The sequence below is a fragment of the Culex pipiens genome, chromosome 3 (assembly GCF_016801865.2).
Source record: "Culex pipiens pallens isolate TS chromosome 3, TS_CPP_V2, whole genome shotgun sequence".
In the NCBI taxonomy this organism is placed as follows: domain Eukaryota; kingdom Metazoa; phylum Arthropoda; class Insecta; order Diptera; family Culicidae; genus Culex; species Culex pipiens.
In genome coordinates this window covers 29,309,936-29,327,524 of record NC_068939.1, presented here as the reverse complement: position 1 = coordinate 29,327,524, position 17,589 = coordinate 29,309,936, and the positions used below count along the sequence as shown (strand labels likewise).

The 17,589-nt window shown below is 39.2% G+C and overlaps 1 protein-coding gene across 1 annotated transcript; it reads left to right on the top strand.

The window, feature by feature from the left end:
- The first annotated feature begins 14,541 nt into the window (after positions 1-14,541).
- On the top strand, positions 14,542-15,462 carry LOC120425677 (mitochondrial uncoupling protein 3-like). Its single transcript, XM_039590262.2, has one exon. The coding sequence runs from the start codon at positions 14,556-14,558 to the stop codon at positions 15,423-15,425; it is 870 nt and encodes a 289-aa protein (XP_039446196.1). The 5' UTR covers positions 14,542-14,555; the 3' UTR covers positions 15,426-15,462.
- The last annotated feature ends 2,127 nt before the right edge of the window (positions 15,463-17,589 follow it).

Here is a 17,589-nt window from a genome sequence, read left to right as displayed (position 1 = left end):
ACAGGAAAGGGCTACGGGGAAGATTTTCATTAGCGACTTATCGGAAGCTAAGAGGGATCGAATGCAACCGGAAGTGTCCAAATCCGTTCAGCCATTTCCGAGAAATCGAAGTGCAATTTTTTGGCCAATTTTCAAGTGATTTTATATGGCATTCCTCGGAGAGGAAGCCAAAAAAAACACATGAGCAGTTCTCTACGAAATCGATCGATTTTTTAATTTTAATTTTTGTATTTCTTGAATCCGGCTGAAACTTTTTTGGTGCCTTCGGTATGCCCAAAGAATTCATTTTGCATCATTAGTTTGTCCATATAATTTTTCATACAAATTTGGCATCTGTCCATACAAAAATGATACATGAAAATTCAAAAATCTCTATCTTATGAAGGAATTTTTCGATCAATTTGGTGTCTTCTTTAATTTCACTTTTTGTCACTAAGACTTGATTTGCAAAAAAAAACTCGGGTTCCCCCAAAATAAAATAATCTGCCGTAAACCAATTGCGACCAGTTGGTCGCGTTCTTGTTGCACTCTTCTCAACAAGTCGAGTCGGCGTAGTGAGCTAGGGCGCGCCCTAGAATTTTATTTTTGGCCGTGGGTTCGAATCTCGTTCTCTCCCGCTCGCTCTCTGAGCTGATTTGTTTTTTTTTTTTTCTCTCTGCGCGTTGTCGAGCAATCTTCCGGCCGGAAGGTGCTCGACTTGGTTTTTCGAGCAATCTTCCGGCCGCTCGACTTTTGGGGCCATGCTGGACCTGATTTGAGGTCGGCGGAATCTTTGCATGCTGGACGCGATTCACAAAGGGAATTTTATTTCCTAAAATGACATTCGAAGCACGATGAAAAATGCTTTCGAGTGAAGTATAATAGTTCTGGGTTTTTTAGCCGGATGGGCGAACCAGCATGTGATAATGCATTGGTATCGTCAAAAATAGCAGTTTAGTGCAGATATTAGCGACTAAGCCTAATAATTCGTCGAGATATGTATCTCATTGGATTGGGTTTTGAAAAAGCTTTACAAAAATGTGCAACATGCCGAAATTTTGGTTAATTTTGGCCACGTTTTAGTCGATTTGGAGGCGGCTGAATGCAAACAGTTTTCTTAAAGTGGCTGTAACTTTGGCTAATTTCAATGGATTTTTGTCCCGTTTCAGCCGTGGATGGAGGACATTCCAGACTACCTAGTTGTGCAAAAATGAAGCAATTTTGAAAATTTTTCATCGTTTTTTGTTTTTCCATTTTAGTTTTGCAAATCGTTTTTCGTAAATATCTTTTGACAGGAAAGGGCTACGGGGAAGATTTTCAATAGCGACTTATCGGAAGCTAAGAGGGATCGAATGCAACCGGAAGTGTCCAAATCCGTTCAGCCATTTCCGAGAAATCGAAGTGCAATTTTTTGGCCAATTTTCAAGTGATTTTATATGGCATTCCTCGGAGAGGAAGCCAAAACTCGGGTTCCCCCAAAATAAAATAATCTGCCGTAAACCAATTGCGACCAGTTGGTCGCGTTCTTGTTGCACTCTTCTCAACAAGTCGAGTCGGCGTAGTGAGCTAGGGCGCGCCCTAGAATTTTATTTTTGGCCGTGGGTTCGAATCTCGTTCTCTCCCGCTCGCTCTCTGAGCTGATTTGTTTTTTTTTTCTCTCTGCGCGTTGTCGAGCAATCTTCCGGCCGGAAGGTGCTCGACTTGGTTTTTCGAGCAATCTTCCGGCCGCTCGACTTTTGGGGCCATGCTGGTCCTGATTTAGGGACGACAGAATCTTAGCGTGCTGGACGCGATTCACAAAGGGAATTTTATTTCCTAAAATGACATTCGAAGCACGATGAAAAATGCTTTCGAGTGAAGTATAATAGTTCTGGGTTTTTTAGCCGGATGGGCGAACCAGCATGTGATAATGCATTGGTATCGTCAAAAATAGCAGTTTAGTGCAGATATTAGCGACTAAGCCTAATAATTCGTCGAGATATGTATCTCATTGGATTGGGTTTTGAAAAAGCTTTACAAAAATGTGCAACATGCCGAAATTTTGGTTAATTTTGGCCACGTTTTAGTCGATTTGGAGGCGGCTGAATGCAAACAGTTTTCTTAAAGTGGCTGTAACTTTGGCTAATTTCAATGGATTTTTGTCCCGTTTCAGCCGTGGATGGAGGACATTCCAGACTACCTAGTTGTGCAAAAATGAAGCAATTTTGAAAATTTTTCATCGTTTTTTGTTTTTCCATTTTAGTTTTGCAAATCGTTTTTCGTAAATATCTTTTGACAGCAAAGGGCTACGGGGAAGATTTTCAATAGCGACTTATCGGAAGCTAAGAGGGATCGAATGCAACCGGAAGTGTCCAAATCCGTTCAGCCATTTCCGAGAAATCGAAGTGCAATTTTTTGGCCAATTTTCAAGTGATTTTATATGGCATTCCTCGGAGAGGAAGCCAAAAACGTTTCAAAAACCACTGTAAACATCTAATCTAATCTAATCTAATCTAACCCTATCGCAGCCAGTCTTTCGAGGGCATCCTGGAGAATGCCTTAGGTTGATTAACGCCTAGCATCTTCTTGTCATTATTAACATTTGCAGTGCCCCAATGCATCAAATTGCATTGAAACATCGCAAACGTTAAAGCGGCCAGGCCAACTGCGTAAAGTTTACCGCAAAGATGATTCATTGAATTGGATTGAATTTGAGCATAAATGATCAAACAACAATACAGTTCTGAATCTACAGGGGAGGAAGAAACGTGGGGATCCCCCGCTCACGTTCCTGTATGTTAGAGCAATTAATCGTTGGGAGCACCATGCTAAGAAGTTTTGGTGCTCCGGGACCCTCATGGATGGGACACTGTATTTCCACAAATGCCCTGGACACTATTTGCCGTGGTTATAGCGCCACAACTCGCTCACTGTTGGTGATAGAATGAACATTATTAACACTCTTATAAACACAAGATTTCAATTGATGGGTTGACAAGATCGTCTCACAAAGACCCAGTGCGTATTAAATATGAAATGGTTATTTTGATTAGAATATAGAATATAGAATATATAAAGCCCCGATCAGTCTGATGGCTGAATTACATAAGGCTGATGTAAGGTCGATCAAAGCGTTAAATTTCTCAGTGGAAGCTGCCGCATCTCAAACGGTTTCGGTTTGAATCCTCGATACGTCTGTAACGCTATGTAACGGCAGCACCAAAATCAGCATCCCTGCAGGAAAGCGCCGCTCCGTTTTTGTTTTGGAGGCTCGCGGCTGATGCATGTGTGTTTTGTTGCAACACACTCGACGAAAAAGCAGCCGAAGTCACCAGTTTTTTTCACTTTTTAGGAGGTTCTTTAAATGTTCATTTTATTAATCGTTCACTATTTGCAACACACACGCGACGTTCGAAGCCATATTCCGACGACAAAATATTCGTTGATACTAAAAACACTTTAAATTTCAACACTTTTACGAAACTCGAAGCTCTTGCTTCCAGCCAGTTTGACAGCTCGCGAACCTCTCGGTTTCAAAAACCACTGTAAACATAAAATTAATTAAAAACAAGTAATCTTGATGCAAATTTTTCCATATTAATTACATAAATGGTTGACCGAAACTAAACAATAGATTTGTTTACAGTTGCTGATAAAATCACGCATGTTTATTGGAAAAAAATGTTTTGTTATTGATTTATTATTATAAAATATAATTTCAAACTGCAATTATGATGCTTCAGTTAAGTACAATTAACAATAGTTTTGATTAATTATTAATTCTTACGGCTTCAGCATTTTTGGTACTTTTAACATGAAAACAGCTATATTTATACTCATAATTGAAAAAAATATGTGTTTAGGTTGATAACAACAAACATTTATTGTATGTTTTAGAGAAACTTTTGCTTGAATACACAGTTTTCATCATTTTTGAAGGTTTAATTAACAGGGGTCCACTGTTAGAAAAGTTTGGATTTTCGTTGTTCTATATTGGACTTGCTGAAGTTAAATAATCAGTCAAAAAATGATTGGATAGTTAATTCAATCATACAATATAAATGCAGTTTTGTTGTGAAAATGCTAGTGGCCATGGCTGATTCAGATGTCGAACTCAAAACACTTATTTTGGTGAAAAGGACAATTCTTGACTTTTTTTTGATAAGGTCCTATAAACAAATGTAAACATTGAGTGTATCCCGCTTACTCCGATGGACTTTGACATAAGGAGTGAAAGTGATACACTCAATGTTTACATTTGTTTATAGGACCTTATCAAAAAAAAGTCAAGAATTCAATATCAGTCAACATTGATTTAAATGCTGCTGAACATGCCAAATAAAAGATTTGTAGACAACAACACGCTTGAAATTGTGATTTCATTGAATTTTTCATCAAAAACCCTTCAGAGGGTTCACTATAGGAAAGGGGTCCACTAATGGATAACGTACCCTACCTCGGGCGAAGAAGATCCAGGGTGAGCATTGAGAGTGAGCTTGATCTCAACTTTGACGACCTGAAACCTGCCTGGATGGTGTTGGCTGTTGGGTTGGGAGTTAGATCTGTTGCCCTTTTATAGAGAGTTACTTTACAATTATTTCAGGAAAAAGCGGTTGGTGATTGTCAAAAAATTTTAAGTTTATTTTTTGGTAATTGCTATGGAATTACTCAAGAGCAGCTTCAATGGACCAGAGAATGAGTACCTCATTATCAACACAAAGTGATGGGTTCGAAGGCATCAATTGCTATAAGCACCATCTTTTGCTGAATTGCGAAAATAAGTCTAATTTAAAAAAGTGTTGCCATAACACCTTCAAATTATTGCCAAGCAGGACCACTTTCAATGTTTACTCAGAGGGGCCAACGAAGTAGCAGTAGGCCTTGCCCAGGGGATGTTTTCCCGGATCACCATGGGAAAAAAGCAGGTTTGAAGCTTGGGGGCAGGACTTTCCTGCCTTAGATTGCTTGTGTGATTATTTTTTTATGCTTTCACTTGCGTTGGCAAATGTGAAATATAGCTAGATGTGTTGAAAAAGAGGAGTTATCTCTTTTGAAAAGATTGAAAAAATCGATATCTTTTTATGGAGCTAGGTATCAGATACACTTCTAATTGAAAAGTGAAATGTAAGGTTTTATCGAATCTTCCAGAACGCAAAAGGGGTTGCATACATATAAAAAATCACAAAACATTTACAGAAAATGTATTAAATCAAATTAAAAGATGACTTTCAATCACTCCTGAAAGTGCCATGAAGATATTTTATGATTAAAGTAAGTTACAGACGATTTAAGCTGAAAATTTTGCCATGCGCAAAGCGAACTGTCAAACTTTGCGAGCGTTTTTCTCTGAACACCGAGTTGATTTACGGGTGCCACGATATCTCGAGATGGGATAGACCAAATTGGCTGAAATTTGGGGTGAAGACTCGCAAGACATATCCCGTGTGCATGACGAAGCCCGAGTTTGAAATATTGCATTTTTTTTTAATACAAAAATTAAAAACTTTCGTTTTTTTATATGAATAAATTAAAAATATTTTTATCTTTTTTTTAAAATAAACTTTTTTAAAAACGGCCTTCGTCATGCACACAGGACCGGTTTAACGAGTCTTCATCACAATTTTGAGCCGATTTGGTCAAGGCAGTGTTGATATATCGTGGCACCCGTTTATATAGCTGTATCTCGGCAATGATACAACCAAATGTCTTCAAATTTATTTTGTTAATAGTTGAAAATGTATATTTTAATGTCCTGAAAACAGATTTAAAAAAAGTTTAAGTTTGTGCTCAAACCAACCTCTGACATTTTTGCCGATTTACATGTATGTAACCCCTTAAAGTGAAGTTTGGTTAATGACTTAAATTGTCACAATTTATGTAGACTGTTATATGAATAAAAGGAATGAATCTCATCTTTTCAATGTTAATGCGCCCTTTTGGAACGTTAGACTTCAACTTAAAATGCTTTGTCAAATTTGCAATCAAATATAACTTAAACATTTTGTAAAGATAAATTTTATGTTAAAATAATTGAAAGTGTTAATCTTATTGCAATTATTATGCCTGACAATATTTTATTTTTGAAAAATTTGATTTTTTTCAGAGTAATCTAATAAATTTGTATTTTTCCTCTGGTTTGATTTTTTAAATGTGTAGAGTGAAAAATTTGTTAAATTTCTACAATTTTTTATTAAAAATTATTCACTTTTTTAAGGCAATTGAACAGTTGAAAGTCCGTTCAATTAAGCTTTCAAAGGAAAATTGCATTGAATTTTTCAATTTTGTGAAATTGTTTACAAGGCCGCTGGGAATATTTGTCAATGTTTATGTCAAGCTATTTTATGTCGGAGTTCGTGATACAGATTTTTAAATTCTTTGATAGCATTTATGTATGGATATCTGAATTAAACTGTAAATAGATTTGTATGGATGAAGAAATTATGCAAAATGCCTGGTTTGGTCATAGCAAAACCATCCACCAGGCCTGCAAAAAGTTTCCAACCCAGCGTACAGATGAAGCAAACCAAAATGTCAGTTCACTGCTAGCATGGGACTGTAAGCCTGCTGTGTCTGTTCAACCACTGCCGCCTGACTCGTGCCGGTCGGCTGCTGGAGAATGAGAGACGTGAAAAAATGAGCTACACTCACTCAATTCGTGTCATATGACTGACTCGTAAAATCCTCTTTAAACACTATTTTGACTGTTTTTAAACAATTTAATGGTTTAGACTGTGCAAAACACTTAAATCAACCATAACTTATATTCAAAATTACATTTCCACGCATAAAAACAAACTTTTTGTGTAAAAACTTATTTCTTTATGTGTGTGCGTGCAACGTCGAATGAGCGTTGATCGACTACTGCCTAGCATTGTGGCTACTCAATGAGCTAGGGCACTCACGACTGCGCCGGGTTTGTTTATGTCACGGTTTTGCGGTTCAGTGACTGGATCTGAAAAATTCGTGTCAGCGTCGCCGATTTTCACGTCATGACCCCTGACATTTGCAGCTCTGCCATCCACAATGATTTAGCTGCTTATTCGACCGTATCAATAAATTTTTAGGTTAGGTTTGGCTTTCGGTCTGTTTGGGGAATCAAAACACTTGTATGTTCTCTTCATCCGACGTTTCGACCCGTTTTGGGCCTTTTTCAAGGAATCTAGGGGTAGATTTATTGGGTAAGGCACAAAAACATAAAAAAAAATATACACTTATACTAGGCTTACCGAAATTGGAGTGTTTGTCGTTAGGGGATGGAGCGTCAAGCACAGAACTGTCTGGTAGCGAGGTAATCTGTAGTTTCAGAAAACAAATAAATATTTCTAAATCTACAAATATTTTTCTCTCCGTGCACTCACGTTTCAGCGAAACTGGCCGCTATCCGGTTTTCGCTCGTCATACGGGTTCGTTTCCACTCGAAACGCGAGAATTTTTGGGGCACGGATAACGACAAACACTCCCATTTCGGTAAGCCTAGTATAAGTGTACAATTTTTTTATGTTTTTGTGCCTTACCCAATAAATCTACCCCTAGATTCCTTGAAAAAGACCCAAAACGGGTCGAAACGTCGGATGAAGAGAACATACAAGTGTTTTGATTCCTCAAACAGACCGAAAGCCAAACCTAACCTAAAAACACAATGATTTAACTAAACCAAAAAAAAAAAGGTTTTTTTGTCAACCACTTTAGGTTTTGTACATGTTACCTCTTAATTGAAACATCATAACTGAACATCACAGTTCCTCGAAAAACACCAATTCCACTTCCACACCATCGGAAAATTATGCGCTGGTGCGTTAATTTGTGGAAAACTTGTTTTTGCAAGCAATTTTCCACGGTATCACCAAATCAAATGGTTGAGTCCAATTTAGATGCAAAACCAAACCGAAAATAATTAGTTTCAAGTTTGCGTGAGCTGCTATTTGAACCACCACCACCGTCGAGCGCATGTGTGCAAGCTTTTCACGGAACCTCGATGGGTTAGTGGATACGCGGGAGTTTCAGCTTTGGTACAAGTTTCAAAGCATTTCTGGAACATTCAAGGGGGACGTTGGGGGGTCGGGATGCTGTGAAGTGTAATTTTCAATAACTCGAAATCGAAACGGCGATCAAATATTTGAAAACCCCAACTGCAGACAATAAGCACTGTTTTATTCATTCGTGAAGTGCGCAACCATATCGGCGGAAACCGTCAATCACTCTGCTGTAGTTCTGACGCACTGAGGGAAATTGTCACGTTGAATTTCAGTTATGCTTTTTGAATTTATAAATATTTATTGTCGAAAACAGAATTGTTGTCAATTAATTTTGTACCAGGGTTTTGTGTCCATACTAAGCTTGTTCAGAAAGTATTAAATAATGTATTTTTTTGCCAATATATTCGCTGACACACTATTTCCTAACTTAAAATTAATGTTAATTGTAGAATAAAAGTTTCCTCTTCAAATAGTTCTGGTCAATTATAGAATCCCATAAATGTAAAGTCGATTTTTTTCTCAGTGCACCCCCCGGTTGGTATCGATGGACCAACTTTAGCGCGCTGCGCCAAATTCCCGCGACTTTCGATAAATAGATAATGGATATTGGAGCTCGCTTGATGGTGACCGACCCTATTGAAATGAAACGCGCGCGAGGCGCACTCTGCTGCCCGGACGACGCGAAATGTGATACCGTGGCGGTTGGGTTCGTTCCAATTCGAGGGAATCGATACAACCGGGTTGGGCCACAGGTGGACAACTATAAGGGGAGTGGGGGTAGGGGGCAAACGGGATGGTCACCATGCGTGCAGGTGATTTTGTAATTTAGATGACCTAATCAATCGAAAATCCGACTGACATCATGGTCATCACGGTCGAAAGAATGGGTATTTTCCGATCGGCGTGTGGAATTAGAACCCCGTGATGATTATGGGTGCGTGATTAGGTGAATTAGTTAGGGTTCAATGGGTGGGCGTGCGATAATAGTTGGTTATGGGTTAGCGTAATGTGGGGGGTGGGCACAATCGATTGAGAACCTTCAATTGTGCCGTGAATAGTTCAATTTGTTAATTATTTTTACGGCTGGGTGAACTTTTTTTTAAATAAGGTTTTCAGGCCCAGTGAAAAAAAATAGAGTTTAACCCAAAAGTGACGAACTTCTCGTCACAGTGTCCTGATGCAAACAATGATCGAGCTGTAACTGTCTCAGCCCTGCGAAGTATGTTGGCTGACATAACGGGCGGTCATTCAAAAACACCAGCTAGAAGTCGCCTGACAAAATAAAAATGCTAGAAAGAGATAGGAAATCTGATGCAAACAAATGTTCAGCTGTACTGTAAACATACTTTTAATGTGTTGGTAAATTTGTGACTAGAAAGTCTTATAAGGCAATCAGCTTTCAATATTATTTGGAATAAGAGAGACATTCTTGAGTTCATGCCATTTTGAAATCTTATAAATCTAAAAGAAACCGTTAAAAGCTCGTGCAATATTATCACTCTGCATATGGAATGATGTTCCAATTAGATCGTACTATTTTGACACACCCTGCAAGTGCGACAATTTGCCAATGGGAATTTAGTCAGATGACGTTTTGTCTATTGTTCTAGTTTGTTATTGTTTACATTACGTGCTTTAATTTTTGGTAATACAAGGTCAATTATTAAATCGCGTTTGTCTCGAAACGTCAAAATGCAACATACGGCAAAGTTCCTTTAATTTCATTCCTCTGATAAGAAACATGAAAATCTTATGTGTTTGGTTAAAATCGATCCGAAATTGACGTATTTCTGTCTGTTCAGTTAAATTTCTAAAATCTGTATTTTGACATCGGAATTTCGGTTTTCTATTAAAAAAAATGAGTTGAAAATGCCTACAACTTTGATCAGTAGAGCAGTTTTCTACGAAATCGGATTTTTTTTTTGAATTTTTACTTTTTGTATTTTTTAATCCGGCTGAAACTTTTTTTCGGTGTGCCCAAAGAAGCCATTTTGCATCATTAGTTTGTCCATTTAATTTTCCATACAAATTTGGCTGCTGTCCATACAAAAATGAAGTACAGTCGACTCTCTGGTTGTCAATATCCAAGGGACCGTCGAGGAAGAGAAGCATCAGTTTACAGAACGATGCAAAATGAAGACTCGATTGAAAATATGGTTTTTCTTGGTACCCAGCAATGGGAGAGAATCATGGCAACGTCCATCAAACAAAAACAAACTAATGTCAAACACCCTTCAAAACTTCGTTTCGCCAAGAAAAATGTCTATGCAAGCCATGAGAAAGTAAAATTATCGACAACCGGAATAGATATTTGAAGCAAATAGAATCCAAGGGACCGTCGAGGAAGAGATCCTTCAAGCAAGAGAAAATATCGAGGAATAAAGACAATCGAAGTATGCAGTTTGAAGGGACTGAAGAATTCATCGGTACATAGAGCATTATTGATATCGAGAAGATCGACAGCCAGAGAGTCGACTGTATGAAAATTCAAAAATCTGTATCTCTTGAAAAAATTTTTTGATCGATTTGGTGTCTTCGGCAAAGTTTTAGGTTTGGATAAGGAAAAAACGAAAAAATAAATTGTTTGGATAAGGACTACACTGAAAAAAAATGATACCAGGTGAAAAAAAAATTGGTGATTTTTAATTTAACTTTTTGTCACTTTTTTTATTCATATTCTTTAGGGGCATAAAATGCCAACTTTTCAGAAATTTCCAGGTTGTGCAAAAAATCTTTGACCGAGTCATAAATTTTTGAATCAATACTGATTTTTCAAAAAAATGAAATATTGATCGCAAAAAATTTTCAACTTTACTCAAGTGAAATTTTGATAAAGTGCACTGTTTTCAAGTTAAAGCCATTTTTAGGTAACTTTTTTTTTAAATAGTAGCAGTTTTTCATTTTTTAAATTAGTGCACATGTTTGCCCACTTTTGAAAAACATATTTTTGAAAAGCTTTGAAAATTCTTTTTATTTTGCTTTTTGAACCTTGTAGATACGACCCTTAGTTGCTGAGATATTGCCATGCATAGGTTTTAAAACAGGAAAATTGATGTTTTCTTAGTTACTATTTTTTTCAAAAGTGGGCAAACATGTGCATTAATTTAAAAAAATTAAAAACTGCTACTATTTTGAAAAAAGCTACCTTAAAATGGCTTTTACTAGAGAACGGTGCACTTTATCAAAATTTCACTAAAGTACTCTTTGATTGCAAATTTAATTTAACATCGAAAAATGAAATTTAAATTTTTTGCGACCAGTATTTCGATTTTTTGAAAAAAATCAGTATTGATAAAAAAATTCATAACTCGGTCAAAGATTTTTAGCACAACCTGGAAATTTCTGAAAAGTTGGCATTTTATGTCCCCTAAAACATATATAAAAAATAGTGTTTTTTTGCAAATCAAGTTTTAGTGACAAAAAGTTTCATTAAAAATCAACAATTTTTTTTACCCTGTATCATTTTTTTTCAGTGTAGTTCATATCCAAACCAACAACTTTGCCGAAGACACCAAATCGATCAACAAATTTCTTCAAAAGATACAGATTCTTGAATTTTCATACATTATTTTTGTATGGACAGCTGCCAAATTTGTATGGAAAATTAAATGCACAAACTTATGATGCAAAATGGCTTCTTTGGACATACCGAAGGCAACAAAAAAGTTTCAGCCAGATTAAAAAATACAAACAAAATCGAAAGTAATTTTTGTATAGACAGCAATCAATTTGATATGAAAACTTGTATGAACTAACTAATCTCAGTGACGCATAATTCTTGGCTTTCAAGGTGGCTGTTGAAGTAAAAATCAACGTTGAACCACTCTTACGTACACATTGCGTAACCGAACATTCCACAACCAAATTTTGCACCAAATTGCCAATCACTACCTTTAGCCACCTTTAGCGATTAGCGATAAAGTGGGCCACCGGGGGGTGATTTTCCCGACCAAGCCAACCACGGCAGATAATTTGGGCCAATTTTGTGCCAAACGGAGAAATAGATTAAATTTTGCGTGCTCCAAAATTGGGACATTCGTGCCGACATGGTATTCTGGTTTTGATTTGAAAAAGTCTCTCACATAAATGTCACCGTGCGTCTCCACTTAAATTTGATTTTGCCGGAAATTCCAGCAAACATTCCACCGATCCTCATGTCCAACAGCGGCCTAGGTCAGAGTTCCGTAATTCACTTAGCTAATCGAGAGCGGTGGGGGAGCGGAGGTGAGGTGCAATTTAGAACTTTATTAAATGCGCCAACGAGTTGGGCCGGCCTCCCACGCGGGAACTTCTAGCTAGAGGGGCCTGCTTTGGTCGGCAATTTGATACTCAAAGAACTGCACAAATCCAATTATTCGCATCGGCGTGTAATATTATATTGCCGGTCTGTGCTCTCGTTGAACCCGGCGGCTACGCTAACAAACCGGAGAGAGTTCCGTCATAGAACGTGGGACATGGGTTTTTGTGTCTCGTAACTTTTTTACCGTACTGTTACAATCATTTTCCATGTATGATTTATTAATATTCATTCTGAAATTCACATAAATTTACCCTATTTATATAAATTTGTCTGTGATACCCGCCAGCAGTTTTATTCTCGATGGTGATGGGGGTGTCGAGCTGGTGGTGCAACATATGGAATGAATTTAATTGATTGAATGACTAACAAGATTTCATTCTCGACACCTCGGCCCCACGGCCTGTTCAATAAGGCGATCGGATCAATGGGCTCCGGATGGCGATCCGGTACTGGTTTCGTACGCTTATATGGTCACAAATGTGCAAGTGATTGAGAAAAATGCTATTTATATTGCAGGGCTAATGGGTTTAGTGTGTTTTATGGGCATTGAAATCATATGCACTGATGAGTGAGTTGATTATTAGACCTTTTTGCCTTACTTTATGAGTAAAAATCAAATCTCTCCAAAAATTGCTTCTTAAACAGCTTTATACAGCCTTCACGTAGGTACTCAAAAATATGACTTGAGAAACATGTGTACTGTGAAATTGATCTAGACTGACTTAACACCGATTTTCGTGATATTTTCAGGTGGTTAACTAATGCAGGTAAAATAATTTTTAAAAAATATTGTGGAACATACAATTCTTAATTGCGTCGCTACATAGCACAGTGGGAAAAATCGAGGCAAAAAACGGACTTAATTGATGCCGGTCAATTAAAACTTTCAACCACACAGAAAAAAAATCATGGTAATATTACATCTGGGAAGGGGTACAACTTTTATGTCAGAAAAAAGGTGTAATTTTACCTCTGGAAATGTGTAATTTTACCACTTTTCTGGTGTAATGTCACTTTTTCAGTCTAAATTGAGGTAAAATTACATCATAAAAGAGGTAATATTCAACCTTCCAAAATTACAGCTTCCAAATTTACATTATTATTTTTTCATGTTTTTGCTGTTTTGATTTGTTTTAAATATGTTGCTGAAATGCACAATGCTTTGACATAACTTTTTCTTCTCACTACTTTTCTCAATCGAAATAAGTTTCAGGTACATTGTGCGGGTTTTCAGAATCATCAATCGATTCCTTGGAATTTTTCGCGTAAGAAAGAGTTATGTCAAAGTATTGAAAATTTTAGCAACATATTTAATAAAAACAGCAAAAAATAGAGTGATTCGTCCTTCTCCGCGGGTTCTCACTATCACCAATCGATTCCTCGGATTTTTCACTTAAGAAAAGTTGTGTCAAAACATTGAACATTTCAGCAACATCTTTAAAACTCATGAAAAACAGCATTTTTTCACTTAAGAAAAGTTATGTCAAAATATTGAACATTTCAGCAACATCTTTAAAACTCATAAAAAAACAGCAAAAACAGAGTAAATCAGCCTAAAACAGACCTTACGCACATTTCCGCGGATTCTCACCATCACCAATCAATTCCTCGGAATTTTTCACATTAAAAAAGACTTGGTTGAAAGTTTTAATTTACCGGCATCAATCAAGTCCGTTTTTTGCCTCGAATTTTCCCACTGTGCATTGTAGATTGTCATGATGATGAGTTGTTATCACAGCAGAGAACACACTCTTCAAGCTATTGCAGCGCCAACTGTGATCCCTCATTAACCATGATTTTGCGATGCATTTGCATCGTGCTTGGCTGTGGAGCACTTCAACGGGATTGTTACGTATTGAAGCCCAGCGCTGGGAGCAAGTTGGAGGCGAGATATCATTATCAACTGCTCGCAGTGCCTCGGGAACAACCAGTTTGACGAGTACCCGATGAAGATCCCCCGCAAGAGTGCTTGCGGTTTCTTCCATGAATATTGGCGCCAGTATCTGCAGTGCATGGAGCACAGTTCGAACCTGCCTCAGATTTTGAAGGACTGACCGGAAATGTGTCCGCTACCGAAAAGCCGTTACTGGGACTTTTCAATTGATGCAGCCTGGTTTCCGTCGGTCGTAGCTGCCGGTTACTGGCGGTTGTCTTGGAATCCTCATGAAAAGAATTGGAGGCCCATCGGTCAAATTAACATCTTTTTACATAACAAGAAGGAGTTGACACTTGTCAGGGTCAAGCATTGATTCAAGTGTCTATTTTAAGTATGCCATGCGATTAAATAAAAAAAAAACAAAGAAAAACAAAATGTCACCAACATGAGTTTACCGCCATCGATTCCGGTTCAGCTGCTCACGGCCGGAACGGCAGCATGCATCGCCGACATGGTCACGTTCCCGCTCGACACCGCCAAAGTGCGGCTGCAGATCCAGGGTGAGCAGGAAAAAGGCTTCCGCAAGTACCGGGGTCTCACCGGAACGATTATCACGATCGCACGCCAGGAGGGCTTCCAGGCGCTGTACGGTGGTCTGTCCGCAGGTCTACAGCGCCAGATGTGCTTCTCCTCGATTCGACTCGGACTGTACGAAAGCGTTAAAACGTTTTACGCATCATTGTTGGAAGACAACCCGGGAAGTCTTCAAATCGGAACGCGAATCTGCGCAGGGCTAACCACGGGAGGACTCGCCGTGTTGCTGGCCCATCCAACGCATGTGGTCAAGGTGCGAGGTCAAGCGGACTCGAGTCGGTTATCAACTGGCACTCTGAACGCTTACCGTGCAATCTACTGTGAAGAAGGGATTCGTGGCCTATGGAAGGGTGCCGTGCCGAACATGGGCCGGATCTCGATCGTCAACGTGGCGGAAGTCGTGGTGTACGACGTGGTCAAGGACACCCTGCTGAGGTACGTGGCCGTTCCGAGGGAAGATGTGCGACTGCACTTTGGGTCGGCCGTGATAGCCGGGTTTGCGGCTACGCTGGTGGCCTCACCGGTGGACGTGGTCAAGACGCGGTACATAAACTCGCCTAAGAATCGTTACCGGGGCGTGATCGATTGTGCCATTCGGATGCGCCAGCAGGAAGGATTTTTGGCGTTTTACAAGGGATTCGTGCCGTCCTTTTCGCGGCTTGTCTCCTGGAACGTGGTCATGTGGATCACGTACGAGCAGCTTAAAATAATTGTGTTTTGAAATCGATGAGATTAAAAAGGTAATTGAAAGTTGACTGATTTTTTAGACATTTAATCATCCAAAAATGGTTTGCTCTACAATAAGGTGAAAGAAAAATCTCAACTGTAATACTAGGTCTCCCCTCGATTCATAAAAATCCCACGAAAACCGCCAGTAGCCAGCGGGGGTGTAGATTGGCAAAAAGGGCACATCCATTGTCAAGTCCCGAATCCAGTAATGACCTTTTAGCATCGGACAGAATGCTTTACCATCTTCCGTAACCAGAGGCATGTTGGAACAGTTCTGCAGTGCTGAAACTCTGGCCATACGTCACGAATGAACTGGCAAACGTTCATCCGAGGAATCTTCATCGGATATTCGTTGAACTGGTTGCACTGCGGGCAGTTTTTACGCTGATCTAGGAAAAATCAATTTAACTTCACCTCATGTACATGTACAAAACCCAAGTAAAAAACTGCATACATCAAACTTCCCATCAAGGTCTTTGAGAAGGCTAAATGTCCCGTTCAATGTAGCCGTTGTGCGGTTGTACTTCCGGACGCGTAGCCCGGAACTTTCCAGCAAGTTTTCACCTCCAATCTGCTCCACTCGTTCCAGCTGAATTTCCCGCTTGATCAATCCGGTCGCAGTAGCCCGGACGAGCAGAGCGAAACAGATGCTTTGAAGAATAATGGCCATGGCGGCGAGAAACAATATTCTCAGTAGGCATTGATGTACGTCGAGTTTATATCCCCTCGGCATGCTGGGATCATTATCGCTTTGCAACTCGTGCGAACGATTTACAAGCGATGGTTGATCTGACAAATCGTTATGGCGACATTTATTGCTGTTCGTTTCACGATATCGGTATCCGAGCCAGTCCAACGTCAACTGTGACCACGAACCGTGACCTGGACATCTTATCATTACTTTGATAGCCAATGAACTTTACGACAACACATGCCTGCTGTCAAAATCAAGTTTAACATTAAAATGTCCAAAATAGGTTGGCTTAGTTCTTTTTTTAGGCTTCTAGAAAAGAAAGAATTTTTTTTAAATATAACTCATTCCTTAAAAAAACACAATAAAACCTAAATGCTGGTGGAGTTTGGTTGAAGCTATTCCCCAGTCACGAAATATTCTAGCAGAGCTGGTTCTGCCAGAATCCTGCTAGAACGGTGGAACAGTTCTGCTAGAATGCTGTAAGAATATCCAGCTCTGTGAGAACTCTGCTAGAATCCTGATAGAACGTCGTGACTGGGTCATGCCTACAAATGAACTGCTTGCAAGCGTTCATTCAAGCACGTGGTGACTACGAAGGGCACCTGAATACGCCTGAATGTATACACGTGCTGTAGCGTGGTGTTCATTATCGCTTGAGCTTTTCATGTTCGCTGTGTTCCGTATAGTTGCAACATATAAACATATACACCAAACTCAAACAAAGATGATTTCAGTTAATTTACCGAATCTGCACATCGAATGCTTCAATTTCAACAGAAGTTAATTGGTGGTTTATGTATTTAAACTTGAATCATAATTTATTTTGACCAGAGATTTAAAAATAATTCAAATTCTTACCTTCATGAATACTGGAGCAAATCCCATGTAGAGCAACCAGTTCATCCGAACCGACACAAGAACAAACTCACCACTTTCCCACCCACACCACCAAGAGCACAAAACTCACCACACTCTCTTCTCTCTGTTGCAGTCGTCAGACTGTCTGGCCGACTCACACTCCTCTCTTGGCTGATTCCACATAAATCAGCCAGCATAGATATAGGTACGTTCTCGCACTAAGGTAGATACTATGCGGACCATCAAAGCAGGCCTTTGACGCCACAATGTCAACTCTTCCTGGCGTCGTCGCGATGGTCACTTGGATCAATACGGCAGGAATCCGTACAAGTTCGAACCCCCGTTTAAAGCGATGACCTTAACTTACGGCACTTGAAATTGTTTTGTTTACTTCATTTGGATCAGCTGTGCAGTAACAATTCAGCAAATTATCCTCACTAAATTTACCCAATCCGACACACACAATGATACCAGAGGAGTCCCTCGTCACGTTCCGAGATTCGTCCGTCCTGACGGAGGATGGAATGCCATCACATAGCTTCACACACGCACGAACTCCCACCCGGCAGGGCACGCGATTTTTTGAATACCTTGACGCCTGACG

Excerpts from the sequence above, each read along its gene's own strand:
- LOC120425677 (XM_039590262.2), top strand. The coding sequence starts at position 14,556 with ATGAGTTTACCGCCATCGATTCCGGTTCAGCTGCTCACGGCCGGAACG.